General features: G+C 38.6%; 1 protein-coding gene across 5 annotated transcripts in view; it reads right to left on the bottom strand.

Moving 5' to 3' along the window:
* The window catches only part of LOC111862876 (helicase domino), a 201,996-nt gene that overhangs the window by 145,606 nt on the left and 35,200 nt on the right, over positions 1–21,190 (bottom strand). For all 5 annotated transcript variants that reach the window (XM_023848643.2, XM_023848647.2, XM_023848644.2 and 2 more), the window contains exons 10-15: positions 18,777–18,922; positions 16,004–16,099; positions 12,337–12,514; positions 8,428–8,565; positions 6,866–7,040; positions 1,558–1,744 (exon numbers count right to left, since the gene is read on the bottom strand). In XM_023848643.2, the coding sequence (XP_023704411.1) occupies positions 1,558–1,744; positions 6,866–7,040; positions 8,428–8,565; positions 12,337–12,514; positions 16,004–16,099; positions 18,777–18,922 (920 nt within the window). The remainder of the gene's footprint in view (positions 1–1,557; positions 1,745–6,865; positions 7,041–8,427; positions 8,566–12,336; positions 12,515–16,003; positions 16,100–18,776; positions 18,923–21,190) is intronic.

The raw sequence follows: 21,190 nt of genomic DNA, 5'->3' as shown, positions 1-21,190 counted from the left end.
CACCTTTTAAGATCATTTTAGTGAAAGTTTCATGTTCCTATCTCATATAATTTAAGAACAATGATGAATAAATCATTTTCGAGCAAAATTTAAATGGCCGGCTGAATATATTACCGCCGGAGAGACACAGCAGCGGAATTTAAATAACCGCGCGAAAGGGGTAATATCAGCTGGGAGATGGTTATATATCTTAATGCCTGCGTAGGTGGGACTTTTATGAAACATCGTCAAGTGAGTCATTACTTGAAAAAAATTATTATTATTCTTGGTATTAAAATTATGAATTTCAGAATTTTGTCTAAACAGCGATTTATTGGTAACCATGAACAGAGCCAAGGAGAGAATGTACTGCAATGCTAAGGTAGTATATTTAAAATTTAAAAAAAAAAATCTGCAAGNGGCGGAGGTCGTCGAATTTTTAAGGGCGGAAAAATTCAGGGAACAAGTCCTCCGGGAGGGACTTTAAGCCGTGGGTCCCGTGTCGTAGCTTTACGGCACGTAAAAGAACCTCATATCTCCAAAGGAGGTCACTGAGCCAAATTACGGACGTTTCCCGCCCAACAGCAGTCTCTAATACCTCTGGTAGATGGGGGAAGCATCATAGATACCTCTCAGCTAGTAGAGCCGGTCTCGCTGGCTGGGCGGGACTGATGGTAAGCACCAGTACAGGTAGGATATAGAGACTGGTAGAAATCATAGAGGGAAGCACAATGGACCAATACAGGTCTAAGTGCATGGGGAACCCACCCTATCCAATAACTAACTAACCAGCCAACCATGAACAGAGCCAAGGAGAGTAAGTACTGCGATGCTAACGTAGTATATTTAAAATTTTAAAATTAGTATTATTCCTGGTATTAAAATTATGAATTTCAGAATTTTGTCTAAACAGTGATTTATTGGTAACCATGAACAGAGCCAAGGAGAGAATGTACTGCAATGCTAAGGTAGTATATTTAAAATTTAAAAAAAAAAATCTGCAAGAATCCCTGGGTTTTGCAACCATTCGCTTTTGGAGTTTGAAAATATTCGTACTGTGGGAAGAAGTTCCCCAGAAAATGAATCCTCATGTTATAACTGAATGAAAATAAGCAGGATAGATTGTCTTTAGGTAATTTATTGATTAGAAAGGCCTGACTGCTCTTGCAATATAACACGCTTTGTTTAATTTGGAAGCCAACATATCAATGTGACTCTTACAAGACATAGTATTGTGAAGTACTAGCCCAAGAAACTTTAGTTCGGTAGTACTAGCAATAATTTTGTTGTTATATACATACTCATACAGAACCACATGCAAAATTAGTTTTGTATATTCTATATGTATATTGTATATTTGTATATGTTTCGAGACAGCAGACGAGAAGACAGATGGTTATGGATGAATGGTAGCATCACACAATAGATAACACATTAAATTAGATTACTGTGTGGTTCTTGCTTGTAAAATAAAAGAAACTAATCATATTTTCATTATATGCAAAAATTAATACAAAGAAAACTTCTTCATCTGTTGACACTGCTTCCAAATATAAGTCTGTAACAATATACGCTAACCTTGTGCAGGCGCTTAATAAGGCTCTCATTATATTCTGAGTTTCCTTCTATCATTCCAGTCACTGGATTAGAAAACCACTCCTTAAATTCTCGATGTGATTGGAACACATTGGGCATCAGAAAGTGCATCAAAGACCACAATTCCATCAAATTATTTTGCAGGGGTGTGCCAGTCAACAGCAAACGCCTGTGAAAAATCAACACAATACACAATCTGACTACAGCTACTTCAAGCTTATGACAGAGAATGCCAGAATTTGTCAACAGACCCAGTAGTTAACCCCCTCTGAACCCTACTGAGGTGGACTGTGATTTCACATTCTATTCACAACAGGTAAATATTGCCTTCAAAGTAATTTGATCCATTATTTACTCGTATCTATCACCTTCTTATCCACTGCTATGTATTGTAAATCAAGTGGAGACCAGGTAAAGGGTAGGGCAATATGAATAGACTTTCCTTGTTAACAGGTAGTGTTATTAAACAATGATTTTCTTAGAATCAGCATTGTATCGGCATAGCTTTTACTGAGGATTATTTTCCTTTGAAGTGAACATTCTCTAAAAAGTGCCCAATACTGTATTCAGGTCTTTCCATAATTTAGACATAAAATGGAACACATCATACAGCAAATTTCATGAAAATCTGTGAAAAGAGTGAAAAAGACTTTATTATATAAATGTTCATTTACATACTCGTACATATTAACACAGCCTTTAAAATAAATGAAAGTGAATAAAACTTGCACAGGGCAAAAAGTCATATAACAGAACTTACCTACACCAAATTTGCATGTGTGTTGCAGACATACACAAATGAGGTTGTACTGCTGACACTGTCATGTTCTGACATGATCTTAGAGAAAAACATGTGGTTGCTCTTAAGAGGCAACCTATTCAAAGTAAACTGCAAAGCAAAGATATTCACAGCCAAGGACAAGAATCTGCGGCCAAGAAACTCATGAAAACCCAGAATGAGTAGCAGGTGCAACAGGAGTATGAGAGACCTGTTAGACGAATACCAAAACAAATGAAAACCACTGATCTAAAGCACTCACTTCGTTCACATTAGTACTGTCATGTTTAAGGGGTAGCATGGCGAATAACTGTGGATTCTAGAGTTAATGACTGGATTTATTTGACGCCACTATCACAATTAACTCGACTGTAACAGTTTGCTCATTTAATTCCTTCTGAATAACGAATCCCTTGCAGTTGTCTGGATCTTGCCACCTCTGGTCTTCACGAATTCTGCTCAACTCTGTGTAATTGTGTTCAGTTCTGCTCTTCTCTGCCTTTGCTGCTGCTACATTACATCTGCCTGGTGTACCGAATACGGATCGCCATCTCCAAGGGTTCCTACTTCGCGTATCTAATCTAACTGCCTGTTTCTGCATGCAGTGCATAGGAGATATCTGTTTAGAAGTCGTTACCATGGATATGTCTTCAACAGTTCCATCAAAACCCAGAGTAATGGTGCATTTTGTGTTACCATGGGAATGTTCTTCGCAAAGCCCTGCCCAGGAGATGGGCAAGTTGCAGGTTTCAGGCCACATGTCACAATATCATCTCCTAAATCAACACTAAACAACTGTAATGACTGTATTATTCATAGAAATATTAATGACTTTTACATCACAAAGTAAAGACTACTGCTGAGGAAGAATCCATGTGAAGTTGGTACAGTCACCTGCAATTACAGGGAGCCTGTACACATTAAGAGTAGTACTAATGTGGTTAAATTTTTGATGGACAAAAACAAAGAATCAACAAGTTCTCATGGAACACCACAATAACCGACATCTGAGGGTACTGTACTGAAGAGCACAGTAAGGTACAGAAGCACCAACAGTTCTTACTGAAGAGACATACATCCATGGATCTCACTCAGTGCCATTCATCTGCAGAGATAATTCCATCAGTTGGCTGCTTGCTCCTGAACAAACACTTTCTGGCAGAGAACACAGTTTAATTCCTAATGCATACATTAGTTCCAAATCCCATCCAACTACAGGAGATCATAACAGCAATAGGAATAACAAAGATTTTTTGAAGTAGCAAACAGGCAGGCTAATTCCAAATTTATCCATATGGAGTGTTTTGTTAATGGATAACGCTCCATAGCACAATGTTTAGAACCATCCAGCTCCGTTACCGAATGCAGAGAAAACCACTGTGATATCATGGCTATACAATAAAATGATCTGACGCATAAGACACATGTAAGCCGAATTTGTACAAATTAATAAAAACACACATGTGCATGTATTCTACCCGTAAGACTGGATTCTGACTGAACACTGTCATTCTGGCTTGTGGCCACAATCTTATCACCCACAAGTGAATCCAATCAAATTAATATGGGCAACTGGTAAGAAATAATGGGTTGTAAATTGGGAACTGTTGTTCAGAATGAAGACATGATCGAGTCAGTGCATGAGAAATCTGCTTCGATCAGCAAATGACAGTAAACTCAGACATAATCAGATCAGTATCAGGATACTGCTGGGCATGTGGGGTATGATAGTTCTGACAGTGACAGCAGTTTGCATGTGAGTGAAGATGGTGATGACAGAATATGACACTGGTTTATACTGAACATCTGGAACAGCTGCATTAAATATGGACAGTGAGACAAGTCAACGCTGTCTGAAATACTCTGAAGTGTCGTATCGGGGCGTTGTTACAGCTATACTATAGTGTCGTAGAAAATTCTGATTTATTTGCTGCATGTCTCCAAGTACCGCATTAAGTATGGCATATATTTCTCGTTAGAATAGCAGCTGCAGACCAGCATGTTACACTGAAACATGTTTGCCCACTACATTCCCCTACGTTCTCCTAACATGTTGGCCAGAGGGCAGAAGTAACAAATACCACAGCACAGTATTTCATGTTAAGACAAAGAGATCAGGAGCTGGATCCAATATGTGGCAGGAATATTGACCCTTTGTACTGTTCAACCTGTTCAAACACCAAGGTATCAACTCTTCAACAGATGTCACTAGAAGAGGAGGAGAAAACCAAGACCAGAAACAGGAATTTCTGCAGGAACTTCTACAGCAGGAGGACCTCAAGTTCCTGTACAGTAACCTCCAGAAGACAATACAACCTGCACAGCCAAACTGTTTTGTTATGGAAAAGATTCTCTTATTTTGTAAGAAACAAAAGTCTAGGGATAAAAATGCCTACTTTCTTTTGATATGACATGGACCACACAGAAAACGATGCATCTATCAATTCTTCTATTGTTGCGTGTGCATTCGTTGCTGAGCGAACATGTTTAATAAGCCGCTACCTAGTACTGGTAAGAGGGATACATGCAGACACACAACTTTACCCTGATACAACAGGCCACACAGAAAATGACATGTCCAACATTTCTTCGTTGTTGCGCGTATCTGTTGCTACAGATGTTTGCCAACCCACTGACCAGCAATGATAAGAGGAGGAGACACATACATACAGACAGCGAGGTGATCTCATAGGCCTAATTTAATTTTTAGCCTACTATCCTTATTTTGAAAAAATAAAAGGATGCTTATGAGATTACATTGCAGTCTATTTATATATGCCTCTTTCTAATTTGGAAGCCCAACAAGGCAGTAGCAGTGATTCTGGAAATCTGGCAATATTAGATAATGAATGGGCTTATATTTTGTATACAGATAATCTATGTGGTCATGTCAGAACCAAAAAAGTTGTAAATTAATGCCATCATACAGACAGTCGTGGAGTATATACGCAATGACAAAATCTTACAAGTCCCAGCAAAGATGTATGTGATGATACTGGTGGCAAAATTAGGGGAATAAATGTGCTGAAGGCATTTTCCATTAAAGTAATGCATAGTCATGGGCTAATTATTTTTATACAGATTTTTTAATTAACCATTTCTCTTTTTTACTTCCAATTGCAACATACCACATCCTACACTACACTGACAATAAGAGCAACCCACTTCTGATGAAATGAAACAAAAGCTGTCACCACTGACAGATACACCAATTTCAATATGATGCACACATTCATAATGGCATATACTGTACCTCCCCCCTGCCCCAAATTGATACAGTCCTTTAATAAACAGGAGCTACTATCATAATGATACTTACTCAAAAGCCACCAGATAATAAATGCTTTAATCATAATCAAAAACAATAAACCGCAGTTGCCTTAACCTTAATGGGACTGTACTGATACAATTATCACCAGATGCTAGACTGACACATGTTTCATTATAATCCTATAACATCTCAGAGCGTTAACTACTAGAAGTGTGTTGTATTGATTCAAATAGCAACGGCTTTATCACAGTAAAACCAGTCTTAGGAAGGAATCAAGCGTGTAATATTTTTCAGCATCAACCACATGAAGACAAACTTCCTAATCCTACAGCAGCATTTCCAAAAGTAGGAGACTTTCTCTGTCCCCCCACCCCAAAACTGGCAAATAACAACAAACAAACTCCGTGGTTTCAGTCCACAAGCAAACTATACCAACCAAGCAACTGCCACTTGTCGGCGAAGTTAGTGCCAACTTTAGCGGATAGAGGGTGTCGAGTGGTCAGCGCAACAAATCCCCAAGGCTGTTAATTTCGCCTTTCTACACCAAAGCCGCTATTTCCTTGAAATAGCTCCTCAATTATCATCACAAGGCTGAGTAGACCCCATTCCAGACCCACTACTGCTCAGAAAAAATCTGGTAACGCCAGGAAATGAACACAGACCTCTTTAATCTGTAGCCAAGAACTCTTGACCACTAGACCACAGAGGCCAAATAACAAACATGTTAATTAATTGAAATCCTAAATGGCCAAATTAAATGAGACACATACAAGTGAATAGAAAAAGTACTTCAGAGATACCATTACAGTTCATCAGATTTTGCCATTTTTAAAGGCTGGAGGCCTCAAAACAATTTTACTCACATCAAGGGTGCCTCACTCTGTTTGAGAATCACTGCCCTATTCAAAAATAGTTATATTTTATATCACAGTGTGACACTGTTCTTGTATTTATAAGAAAGAATGGTTACCATGTTCACAGGCAAAGAATGAGTTCAAACAGAAGAAAACTTGGGCTTCAAAATCATAATACATTTTTAAAATACTCATGTTCGATAAATGAATAACTACACTGTACTAAACAGTAATCACCACATTACCATCTTTTGAAATGTATGCTATCTTTTATTTATTTACTTTTTCTCTAAAATGCTGCAGGCTTACAAATTTTATTCACTGTATGATGTACCGCATTCCATTTACTGCTCATGCTATTCAGTACTTCAGTGTTAAAAATGTTACCTTTGTGTCTGAAAATTGAGCAGCAATTGCCACCTCTGTGACTTAAAGTTCTTAATATTCTGTGCTTCATCCAGAATAAGGTACTTCCACTTTTTACGCCTAAAACTTTGATGATCCTGGATGACCAGTTTGTAAGACGTAATGCATACATGGAATGCATTTGGTTTGGTCCAACCTGAGAAAATAACACAGCAACACATCACTAAATTTGTTATGTACATGACCATCCAGCACATCTCTGGGGTTGCTTCCCCTTGAAGAAGAAACCTTTTGGGGGAAGAAAAAAACATCCTATGTGTTCAATGATATCTACCACACAACATTCCTGAGGTCCACTGTTTATAGGGTGCAAAATTTAATGCCAACCTTCAGAAATCAGTAATATGCATAAATGATATAATGATACAAACTCCGTCCCAAGTGCAAACAATATATTATGTGTCCTTGATCTTGCTCCCTTACACTACATGTTTTGGCCTCAGACGGCCATCATCAGGTGTATAACACTCATGTCGCTGTCACACTGCACTCAGCCCAAAATTTAACATTTAAAACACTTTCCTTGTTATTATCAACATCTACTTTGTTGATATCTGTCTGGATGTAGATTATTTTACACACGTTAATTTTGACATACCTGTAGTAGCACTATAAAATCTTTAGTTCTAATTTTATAGGTGTTATTCTGTGTAGTCTTCCTGTGTGCGTGCCATTGCTATTCTTTACTACGTGTAATTAGAACTAAAGATTTTATAGTGCTACTACAGGAAAGTCAAAATTAACGTGTGTAAAATAATCTACAAACCAGACAGATATCAACGAAGTAGATGTTGATAATAACAAGGAAAGTGTTTTTAAATGTTAAATTTTGGGCTGGGTGCAGTGTGACAGCAATGTGAGTGTTATACACCTGATGATGGCCGTCTGAGGCCGAAACATGTAGTGTAAGGGAGCAAGATCAAGGACACATAAGATATTGTTTGCACTTGGGACGGAGTTTGTATCATTATATCATTTATCGTATAGAGTGCAACAGGATGCTTAAATATAATATAGTAATATACATATCTGTAAATAATGCTGTCACACACTACCTTAGAATGAAGAAAGTCCCATCAACACACATCTGTTATAACCAACCACTGACAAAAGAACAAACCTATACAGAAGTATTACGTATACAATCATGCATCAAATGATTAGTTACGTGGGTGAGAAAGTGGCACTGGATGCAAGAGCTGATGACAATAATGAGCTTAAAGTAAATTATGTACCAGCTCAAAAATGACATTTGTTACAATACATTTTTGTGGAAATGAAAGCCAGTTATATAAAATAAAGTTCTGAAACTTGATTACACATACCTCTGCAGAACAAAATTATATTATAACTTTTGTCTGTAGTGACATGAAATCCAATCAACTCATTAATTATCTTAACTGGTTTGTAATGTCACGTTACTCTCCTTTCCTGTTGGTGGAGAAGCTACTATGATAACCTGCTCCTCTTCGAATGGAAAGGTTCACATATTGTTCAGAAGAAAAAGAAAGAAAGAGATGTACCTGTGCGTTTCTGTTTCCGTTCTTTCTGTGAGCCATAATAGGTAAGAATTTTGAAGGCAGGACACCATTTTTTCAGCTCCATCTCCCAATTCAACATCACAGACGTGGGAACTATAATTAAATGTGGACCCCAATTACCTAAAACAAAGAAATTCTGGACTGTTCACAAATAACTTTGAGACACAGTGATTTTTACTTTATCAAGGAGCACAATAAAGACGGCTAAATCATACATTGGTCTTCATGTGTGGCCTTAATATCATTGAAAATGTTATTCTTGCTCTCCCACAGATGAAAAATGAAAACTCTAGCCATCAGTGACAAGTTAATAAAGTGGCAGAAATATTCAGGGTGCCGCCTTCTTTATCATACTGAAAGATCAAATGGCAATTCTGGAAGCACAGTTAAAAGTTGGGGAACAATTGGAGAAGTACTTCACAAACTGGAAATTGTCATTACAGAACAGTTTTAGGCATGTGCACACTGAATTAAATATAATATAACAGATCAGGAGGAGGCTTTAAATCAAAATAATGCATGCAGTGTATTCATATGTAAATTATCAAGAACATCATTCTACAATACCATCCGAAGTGATCACAATAACAGAATGGGAAATTGCTTGTAACTGTAAACTACCCCTTTCAAAGTCCTGCTGAAATATGAAGATCCCTCATAACACTGCTCAATACCATCCTCCTCAAAACACCAAGAGTCTGTCGAATATCAGCCAGACATGTTGCAAGTTCCATCCCATTATCACAATGTTTCTGGCTGTAGGCCTATTCTCATCTGTCCTCTGTTGCTTTGGCTTGCCACACTTCTGATGATCAAATAAAAATTTGAAAACACTGCTCTACTGAGTTTACTCTGTGCATGGACTTGCTACATCACATGAAGGTTGGGCCAGGATCATTATAATCTACACAGGACTGTAGTCTTTTACTTTTGAGAAATATGAAACTGGGATTTCAATATCATGAAGTATGCTTGCAAGACTTAATAATATATACAAACAGGAGTAAAACTTAACATTAGTTCTTCAAGCCAATGCACAAAGTTCGGGTCAAATTCAACCTTACAGTTTTTCTTGCAACTGCAATATCACTCATGATTATATATCACATATGAACTTCAGTATCAGCAAGATATATTTCACATCTCTTTGCTTAGAGAAATTTTAGTACTTCATTTCATTAGTTTTAGTTTCAAAAATAATAAAGCTGTCACTCAGAAAAGTGGCCATGATATTTTGTAAAGATTAAGTACTAAATACTTCTAGGTTTTATACAAGGGCTATTTGGAAAATAACCTCCATTCATTTTACGCAACTAGTGGAAGAGCCTGCACATGCAAGGTAATGTCATATGACTCATTGCCTTGTAAACCATTACATAACTGGTCACCTAGTATTTGTTCTTGCCTTTGGAGAGTGAGTTATCATGTGTCCTGTAATTTATAAACTGGCCAGCCGGGGAAATCGGTCATGAATTATGCGCAGTGGTTTACAGTCAAAATGTAATGAGTGAAGGAGCTATAGGACAATTGTGTAGAATGTTCACGACGAAGAACAAGTTGGCCAGCCTTCTGTAGTGAGCGATGATCTTGTTCAAAGTGTTGACCAAAAAATTTGTGAAAGACAGCACTTCACAATTTTAGAACTTTTGTGTGAATTTCCACAAATTACAAGCACTGCACATAAAATGCAAAGAATGGCTTCCACCTTTGACTTCTTTGCAGCAATGAATTTCTCAATCACATCATACAAGCAACACGTGATGAAATCTGCGTTTCATTTTTGAAAGTTCAAACCAAAAAGCAGTCAACGCAGTGAATGAACACACATTCAGCAAACAAGCCAAAAAAAGTTTGAAGAAATACTGTCCGCCTATCAGAGAGCTGATGGCACCTCTTCTCTGGGATAGGAAAAAAGTGCTGATGGTGGAATTTATGCAGCAAGGGACCACAATGGCACAAGTGTACAGCAAACCAAATTAAAAAAAATGCATAAGGTCAGCCATTCAGTGCTGACATCCAGTGTAGTGCACCTCCATGACAATGCATGTCTGAATACGGATGCTAGCACTTGAGCACTGCTGGAGCATTTGAACTGGAGTTGTCTGACCACCCTCCTCACAGCCCTGATATTGAGCTGAGCGACTACCACCTGTTTACCTACCTGAGGAATAATGAGGAGCTGATGGAAGGTCTCTACAGGTGGCTGAGCTCACAGGTGGCACACTTCTTTGACATAGGTATACAAGAACTCATTCCCCAATATGATAAGTGCCTCAATTTCACCAGTGACTATGTTGAAAAGTAGCTTAACCTTTATCCTACTGCCCTTTAAACTTAGGCTGTGGCAGCGGTACGGAATTATTTAAAGGGCCGCTCTTAGAAATCCGTAAAAGCTGTAAGTTACTTACTAATTTTGCTCCTATTTCTGCTATTTCTGTGATAATCGAACGAAATAAACGCTGTTTTTTTCTCGAAAGAATATAGAATCAGATATTGTAATTTACAGATTGTATAAAACATGTTAAAATTTTTGCACTGACTCCAAAAAGAAATTTGCCAATTTTTTTCCTTCTCTGCGAGAATTCATACGTTTTGGACACCCCTGAATGCCATCTGCTTGATGACGACACTTAGTGCAAGTAATGGTAACAGAGCGGATGTTGTGTCTAGAGACGTTATCGCAGTCTATGTGACGAACTTCAACTGGAATGTGGTCAGTGGAAGAGAGATATAAACTCACGTGTTGTTTATAAATCTCTCCTGAACAATACGTATACTGTTCTTCTACAGTTCAATGCTAGCATTCTTTATGCATGCGTTGCCGTTGCCGTACTAACACAGCGTAATAGCTTAGTGGCTGGACGTGTTCAGTCGAGAGTAATTTCAAATTTCGTTCGTAACATGTGGTCCGTGTCGTTTGGGATATTCTGACATATTGCAGCTAATCAATGCCTCCGATACAGAATCCTGTACCGACAATTCTGAGAGTGACGTTGAAGGTAGCAAATCATAAAGTGATTTCGAAGAAGACCCATAATCTTCGTCGGCAACCTGGGGAGCACGACACCAGCGTGGCACGAGGAGTGTGAATAATTATTCAGATGGAGCTGTGGGCAAACTGTGGCAAACAGTTATAGCATCTGTCGTCGAACCTGGAAATGGACAAATAAGCTATTTCTCCATCTCCTTGGTCTGAACAGTTACATCCTGTTGTCACACAGAGAATTTCGTCTCGCTCTTGTGCGGAACATGCTGTTAGGGGTCCCCCTCGCCATCAACGGCCAGGGGTCGAACCCCTGCCGTTTTATGGGAGATATCTCGACTATAGAAGGCCAAACCACATCACTGGCCGACTTGCTATACTTCGCAATTGAGGTGTCGTGTGTGCTTTTCGCGTGGGACACGAAAGACCGCCCGGACAAAGTGCGTGAATTGCGAAATCGGACTCTGCATTTCCGGATTTTTTGAGAATTCCACACGAAGGCAACATTCCGGCAGATGATGCAGGCGGGAAGACAGACACTCCATGCAGATGGTGGCCAAAAATTATATAAGTAGGACATTATTTTCTACCTTAAAAATGTATTTCAAATAACGTCCGCACGCGCGGACTTTGCGACACCACATGGCGTCATTCGTACCGCTGCCTTTATATCTGCGACGACATACGGTGTCTTTAGTCATTTAAAGGTTAAGCATGTATGTATTTCTGTATACAATAATTTTTTTCTTCAATGCTTGTTTTGTTAACAGCCCACCTGATGTTACTTTCCAAATAGCCCTCATAGTTCCATTATTATCCTTCAACAGGAAACCATGACCCATAATTTGAGTAACAGAGTGAAGAAGGTCACATTCTGTTATCACAGTAAACAGATCCTAATTCCTTACCTTTTTCACAAGCTAAGTGAGCCAGAAGTGATATCGTTTGGATGGTTTTTCCTAGCCCCATTTCATCGGCCAAAATTCCATTAAGCTTTCTATCAAACATTGTAACTAACCAATCGAGACCTATATGTTGATATTCTCTCAATGTGTGCTTCAAGAGGAATGGAACTGTTGTGACCACCTAAATAAATAATGGAACATTAACACATGAATAAGCTGTAACAAAATTACAACTTCAATGTAAGTATCTTCAACAACAAGCAAAATACTAGTTTAAACCATGATAAAACACTACCATAAAAGAAGAATTTATGTCTACCCTTACATTTTGGAACAAATCTGAGAAGTTACCAGAGACAATGCTAAATAGATTTCTCAGACAAATATTAAACTCACTTTTATACATTAGGGTCAAAGGTATGTACTGATACGTCCTGATTTACAAATTGGTTACACTCTTTGAAAGCACAGTAATATGCATAAATTGAAGAGTTTTTCTTTTGGAGTATCCAATGTTAAAAGTGGGGGGTCACATTCCTAAGAGAATATTTTAAGACAGTAATCTTAGCACTCCGGATTTTGGCCTTTGTATATCGTCTGCTACTCAAAAGACCACAACGTTTCAGAAAATCTGTTTCCATCCTCAGGTGAGTGGGAGACACTCAGTTGGGGACATCAGAAAAAGAGTTAACCTTGATCACTGAACATTAAACTTGGTGATCATATTAAATCAAAATATGGACTACACTGAACAGTTATTGAGGATTTGTTACTAAGAATGAACATACATATATATATAAGCACATTCAAATCAAGAAAAACAAGAAATATGGTTCAGCTACACACCAAAAGTATAATCAAAATAACTCAGCCATCTTGGTAGCAGAAGGAAACCTTGAGTTTTTAATGCATTAGAAATAAGAAACACAAATTTATAGTGCAAGCACGTTCAAAATTTGACACTCAATCACGACTATAAAGTGAACTACTGAAAGTGATACCATTTACTGCAGATTCCTATCTGACTATGTAACTCTGTTGGAAATGTTGCTAGTTTGCTGTTTAAGGAAGAGGTGTAGTGGACACACACAAGAAAATTTGTAATGCCTGTAATATCCTATATTATCAGCCTATTTCTGTGGAAAGCATCTCAGTTTTGCATGGCAGGCGTTCATTTAATATAAAGAATCTATCTACTGTTCCTCTGTTCAGTACTGTTAAAATACTGTAGGTACTATGTATTTATGTTGAAGAGTAGAACAGAACAGTGTACACAGTGTCCTCACATCCACCATTCCTCACCCCAGAGCCCCTAGTGGCAGCTCAACTTATCTAGCAACTGCAGCAAGAATGTTGGTTTAACTATGCCCAGCAGTATAAATGGCAGCGATAATGATTTTCTTAAGATTCTGCAGCATACATGCATCAAAATTCTCTCAGATAATCAGCTTCATCAATGTTCACACTAAAACTCTCAGGCTACCAGCTGCCAGCAAAGATGCAGCTCACCACCCAAGAGGGTTTTACAGCAATGACCATCTTCATCACTAATATGGTTCCAAATACACAAGTCAGGACATCATGATGATAGGTCAGCACTTCGAATTATAATTATGAAGACAAATTGTGTGGTAGAGGCTGACTTGCAAATCACAATTACATACAGAAAGCACTGCTAATAGCTTACAAGGAGAAACAGATATACTAAGAACACAAGTTAGTGAACATGTATTGATGGTAATGAACTGTAATAAATTATGTCAAGAATTTGTATTCAATCTATTCAATTAAAATCTGTTATGACAAAAACTTCCATATTTGCTTCCTTTCATCTTGATGTGAGACAAATGTACACTCAGAGTCTGTTTATTAGTAAGGTACATGAAGTAAAATGGGTTCAGAAACAGAATTACGATTATTATGGTCCAAAATCTATCTATACAGTTTGTGAAGTTTCTTTTGGACTGGATATTAATAATATGTATGCAATTTGAAAGGTGGTTCAGCACTGATTTCAATATATTTGAGATATAACAAATGCCAGGTCTTGCATCCAGTATTTGTGACAAGATGCAAAACAAACCAAGAGGAAATTGAAGCTTCTGGAAATTCCTAGAGACTGAAATCTACTATGAGTACTTTGACAGATACTGCCTAGTGACTGCCTTGGAGTAGGTGTTCCTGGCAGCAGTCAATTTTAAACATGCATGGCACTGTAGTCAAGCTTTTAAGGCCAACTTGTGCTCAGCAACCTTATGTGACTGGATCATTCACTTCTTCTGCATGAAGTAGCCAGTTACAAGTTAGTTTTTACTCTGAGTATGATGCTTTGATATCAGTTTATCAGAAGCAAAATGAGACATTCTCACAAGACAGCACATTTTGAGTCACTTGGAACTTACAGCTCATATGCTTGTCTTTCTATACTATTAAATATATAACTTCAGTGTATATTACCTTCAATTACATTCAATTTACAAGCCAAGCACTGGTAAACTTAAATAAACTGAATTCATAGTTTTTGTATCATGTGAATCATCAAAACACAGTGTTATAAAAATCAAAATGATAAAGTCTTGCTTTTGTATAAATTATCTAGACAATGAATTTCTTCATTTATGACATATCTACAGCACAAACACATAAGGAGACAAAAGAGCCTGGAAAAGTTTCTCATTTTGGGTGGATCAATGGTTTAGCATTTGTGTGATTCCAACCTGCTCCAGTCATTTGTCATATAAATTTAGGAGTTAATTGTTTCTTTGGAGTTAGTTAACCTAAATTACTCTGCAAAAGGAGATATATTACATTAAACTTCAATTGCCAATTCATTTTGCTGCCACTCAAAGACCTGAAATCGCATTGCTAATGTCCTCTTCAACCTGCAACTAGGTATACCCAAATATCATAATCACATCTGTAAACTGGAATAAGGTGCAATTGCAAGGCCGAAGCCCTATACTGTGTCCCCCGACAGGTACATACATCAATCTGTCTGAACATGACGCATGCATTTATAAGGGATGAAAGTTCTATACCCCACAGATAAACAGATACAAGCCTTTCATTCAGATAAACTTGTAACTGTGTTGGAACTGGGGATGTTCACCAGCACCACTGCCTATGAACAGTGAATGTAGTGTCTATTCTTATTGGATGCACATAGTCATGGCATGCACTCGGAAACAGCTGTTCAGTCATAAACATGAATGAATCCACTTGATGGAAGGATGCACAGAGAGAGAATGCAAGTCACTGAGCTGCCTGGTTATGCATAGAGCAGATATCGTAATGGCTGTAGAGCATGTGGGAAGGTTCCTTTTTCTGGTACTTTCATCTAGAGATGTACCTTCACCACAGCAATGCTTCCACTTGCCATTTCCTCTCATCCATAACCATATGTCATGACGTACTGCTCAAAGTATAGCCCCATGCATACAAGGCTAGCTTTACACGCCTTATGTCTTTATTTCCAGGAAAGAGTCCACAGTACTCAGTTTACAGAAACACCCAAGAACCATCACGGACATAATTTTCTTTTGCCAAGACAACAGCATATAATATATGGCAAGAATAAATACTGAGAAAGAAGAATGAAAAGGGTAAGGAACAGAATTAAACTGCTAAGAAGGCATATGCTTTTTATTTTAAGTTATCAATACAAACTTACACTTGTTGAAGATAAAGTATTTCCTTTAGGTTGTATACTTTCAGCTAGTGCGGCCACATCACTGATCCCTTTGCCAGCAGCTTCATTATCCTTCACCTAGATATGTAAGCATCATATACTAATGTTACAGAGGAGACACTTGGGGAAGAGAATATAAAATTAGAGCTCCATATATTTACGAGGGTAAGTCAATAAGTAAGTTACAAATGGATACAGAACTTACACAAACAAGAGTACTGATTTGAAAAATGCTTTTATTTCTCAATATAATCTCCCTGTACATTGAGGCACTTGCCCCATCATTTCACAAGCCCCTGAAAAACAGCAGCAGATAATTTTTGGGCTGCTGTCACAACCAGTCAGTGACTTCCCTTTCTACAGCTTCATCATCGGGAAAATGTCCAGCCGAAAGGTGATGTTTTAAGTGGGCCGATCAAATGGAAGTCACTTGGAGCAAGACTCATCACCCGTGACAATTTGGGCTAGCATATCGTGTCCTCCATCGTGGTAGCGATTGAGATCCTGTAATGCCAGACCCATTCTTTGCATTTTGTGTTGTGGGGCTCAGCATGCGCAGCACCCATCATGCACAGACTTTATGAAAACCTAACCAGTCATGCAACTTCCATTTGTTTGGCCCTCTTTAACATCATCTTTCAGCTAAACATTTTCCCCGACGATGAAGCTGTAGAAAGTGAAGTCACCGCCTTCTTCTGACAACAGCCCAAAGAATTTTATGCTGCTGGTTTTCAGGGTCTTGTGAAATGATGGGAAAAGTGCCTCAATGTACAGGAAGATTATGTTGAGTAATAAAAGCATATTTCAAATCTGTACTCTTATTTGTTTAAGTTCTATATCCATTTGTAAGTTATTTACTGACTTACCTATGTAACACACGAAAACTGCCAAAAGACCTTTTCTGTAACAAGACCTCACTCCCTTTGCTTATATTACATGGTGCTATCCAGAAGTTCCCAAAATTTATTAATAAAAACTATTATGTCTTACCCGGATCTTATTCTGCACCATCACCTTCAAAGTAGTCCCCTTGGGAGTGCATACACCGATTCCAGCATTTCTGCCACTTTTGAAATACATCCTGGAAGTCTTTCCTTGTTAGGGTGTTAGGACCGTCTGCGTTTCAGCTTGAATTTCCTCAACTGTATCAAGTCTTCTTCCCTTCAACTAGATTTTCATTTCGGGGAAGAGAAAGAAGTCGCATGGAGCTATGTCTGGCGAGTATGGTGGGTGGAGAACAACTGCCATCTTGCTTTTAGCCAAAAATTCCTGCACAATGTAAGCCGTATGAGGTCGTGTGTTCTCATGGTGGAGTACCCAGTCATTCGTGCACCACTTCTCTGGACGTTTTCTCCTCATGTCCTCCCTCAAACGCCTTAGAACATCATAATAGAACTCTTTATTGACTGTCTGACCACGAGGGACGAACTCCTTATGAACAATCCCGTCAATATAAGAAAAAACAAATCAACATGGACTTAATGTTGCTCGACTTCTCGAGCCGAGGTGAAGAAGGGCTCTTCCATTGTGGCGATTGCTGCCTACTTTCAGGGTCATAGCCATAAACCCAACTTTTGACACCAGTGACAACCTTCGAAAGAAAGTTTGGATCCTCTTGAAGCTGTTGTTGAAGTTCCCTGCAGACTTCCAAGCGATGCTGCTTCTGTTCATTTTGCAGCAGTCGTGGCACAAACTTCACCACAATCCTCCTCATGTTCAGTTCCTCTGACAAAATTCATTGACATGTACCATAACTTAGTTCCAAGGTGTTACAGAGGCCTTGGATGGTCAGTATACGATCTTGCAGAATCAGATCCCTAACTTTCGCGACATTTTCTGGTGTGGTGCCAGTTGACGGCCGTCCCAAACAATCATCATCATCATCATCATCATCAGTCGATGTTTGGCCATTTTTGAAACGCTTATACCAGTGGTAAGTTTGTGTATGGCCTAAACTGTTATCACCAAAAGCTTGCTTCAACATTTGGTGCGTTTCTGCAGTAGTTCTTCCAAGTTTAAAACAAAACTTTATACAGACACATTGCTCTCATGTCAGTCATCGCAAACTCACGGAAACACAACAATGGAAATATGTTCACCAACAATAAACCCAACCACTCAACTCGACGCCGCTTGCCACACTGATTCAAGAAGGGGGTGTGGGGAGACACCTAGAGGCATTTTGATATACTCATATCCATTTGCACGCAAAATTCAAATTTCAGGACTTTTTGATAGCACCATGTATTACCTGCAACTTAACGCATTCATTTTAATTAGCGATTAGTTCAATCCAAAAGCACCAAGCTTGTAGCCCTAATATTCCAAACCCACAAAATGACTTAAACTCTTTTGATGCGCCCTAAAATTGCACGTTGCAGTCCACTTAAATTAAACTCTTTCATAAAATTCTATCCACCTCGTAAGGGGTGTTGTCCATTTGTTTAAAGCCATGTGGATAGAATTTTATGAAAGATTTTAATTTAAGTGGACTGCAATGCTCAATTTTAGCACAAATCAAAACAGTGTAACAGTTTAGATGCATCAAAACACCTGAGGACGGCCGCCTTGGGCCGAAACGTCGTGTTGGTGTTGAATGGTGAATATTTTAATGGTTGTTGCATTACTGACGGACTAAATATATAGACATTAATTGAAGATGTGCAACAGAATACTGAAATACAGAATAATAATATAGTAGATTTCACTTATTCAGTTACTAATTTTTACTCAAAGCCCACACACTTCTACAAACCTTCTTTTCGATGCTCATTTCATCACCATTCTGGTTGTCATCATCTAATAGAGATTTTAGGCCAATGTCTACTTCTTTGCTCTGTACACTTTCTGCATCGTCTTCGGTTGAATTTTCACTTTCATTATCACTTTCATTCCCTGAAACTAATAAACAAATGCATAAAAATGCATGCCTATAAAAACCACATAAATGAAAGTGACCACATACCAGAATACAACATAATTACGATGCCTCAGTTTCTCCATAAACTACTATTTCAGCTTTGACTGCCTACTATAAAAAAGGTAAGATTAAACCCTACTAACTGTCACAAAGTTCTAATTTGACAAGATTGAGAATTAATTAACATTGTGACATGATTAAAAAATCGTCCAGTACTACAGTGATTTATTAACTGCACAGATTAGAGGCAGTGCTATAATTAGTTGTAGTTATGGGTTATTGGGGTTCAGTAAATCCAATTATCAATCTAAACCCTGTGTCTAGTCACTAACACATGATATGATTCTTAATGAGAATGTATGTTTCACATATCCAACACTTTTCTGTAATACATTTGGATAGGACATTTACATAAACAAAAAAAACTCCGTGGTTTTAGTCTGCAAGCGAACTATACCGACCGAGCAACCACCGTTTGTCGGCGAAGTTAGTGCCTACTTCAGCAGATAGAGGGTGTCTCTTGGCCAACACAAGGAATCCCCATGGCTGTTAATTCTGGTTCTCTAGACCAGAGCTGCTATTTCATTGAAATAGCTGCTCAGTTATCCTCACAAGGCTCAGTGGACACTCTTCCAGACCCATTACTTCTCAGAAAATCTGGTAGCACCAGGAATCAAACCCGGACCTCTGGATTTGTAACCAAGAACTCTGACCACTAGACCACAGAGGTGACGTTTACATACTGCTTTTAATTTAATGAGATGCATAACAGCACTTCTTTTTTCTGAAAACATGTCTGATGGTACTCCCAAGCGCTCCGCTGTTCCATTCTCAAAGTCTGACACATACAGGGTCTTTCCTTGGTAACATGACGAGTTCACAGCTCTGCGTTTCACTGCAAGTGGTGTGCTGGTTGTTGTGAGGTGCTTGCAAATTCTGCCAATGAATTAGCATGCCTAAGAGCTGATAATGTTTGAAATGAAGTAGTTACAATTCACAGATGACAGGTGTTAAAAATGCTGTCTTCTCTACATGTAAATACTTTTCGCAATTGTTTCACTAAAAAACACAGGTACAACAATCCTGCTAGCACTTACAGAACACCAAACACCAAATTTAACTGGACGGCTTCACCAATTGTGCTGCTGTTTTTGCACTAGACTTTGACATTCAGTCTCTTGAGCTAGACGTTTCAGTGATTCTCTAGGTGTATTGTTCAAACGTGGCTCTTGTCATCTAACTTCGCCTCAGTAAATACTCGACACTTATGTTTATGTTTTGTCTATTAAGAGTCCTGTTCTTCTAAGTTTATTAAGCACATTGTGAATTGTCTGTCTGCTGGGCACTCTTTCACTACGAAATTTATGTCAAAATTTTCTCTGACACTTTCTAGCAGATCCGTATTTCATGTAGGTGCCATACAAAAATACACATTACACTGAAGTACACCGCTTGCTAACTGTAACTGAGAACAATGAGTAATTGAGCTGATAACTACTGCCTGCTGCTGACAATCATAAACAAACTCTCACACATGAACTGCACTCCTAGCCATTAAATATAGTACCATCAAGCAGTCTACAAGTTAATTACGTAGGTGAATCAATAAGTTACAAATTGATGTGGGGTACTACATGTTCGAATGAGGCACTTGAGGCTACTGCCACTAGATGGCAGCATTAGTCCGGTGGCAATTGATGACATTCAACATGAGACAATCGATGTTTACAAAAGCAAAACAGCAGCTGCAAGATAGCGGCACCTCTTGGGTGCGTGTACAACCCTCAAGCAGCGTTCCGTTATGCGATTCTTGTGGGCAAAAGGTATGGAATCAAAGAATATTCATAAAGAAATACTTCCCATCTATGGTGAGAAGTGCCTGTCATGTCATGCTGTTTACAATTGGGTGCAGAAGTTCTCTGAAGGGCAGACACATATCGAAGACAAACACAATGTCGGCCGGCCAATGGAGATTGCCACAGAGGAGAACGTGCAACGGGTTGAAGACTTGATCTGAGCAGACAGAAGGGTAACTATAGACACCATAGCCACTGCTATTGGTTGTTCACACAGCATGGCCTACCTCATAATGCATGACAGGTTAGGTTTTCACAAAATCTGTGCACGATGGGTGCCGCACATTACAGCATCTCAATCGCTACCACGATGAAGGATATGAAATGCTAGCCCAAATTGTCACAGGTGATGAATCTTGGCTTCACCATTATCAGCCGGAGACAAAGAGTGCG

This window comes from Cryptotermes secundus, unplaced genomic scaffold (assembly GCF_002891405.2).
Source record: "Cryptotermes secundus unplaced genomic scaffold, Csec_1.0 scaffold528, whole genome shotgun sequence".
Classification (NCBI taxonomy): Eukaryota; Metazoa; Arthropoda; class Insecta; order Blattodea; family Kalotermitidae; genus Cryptotermes; species Cryptotermes secundus.
The sequence above is the reverse complement of the archived record's forward strand: the minus strand, read 5'-3'. Positions and strand labels throughout refer to the sequence as shown.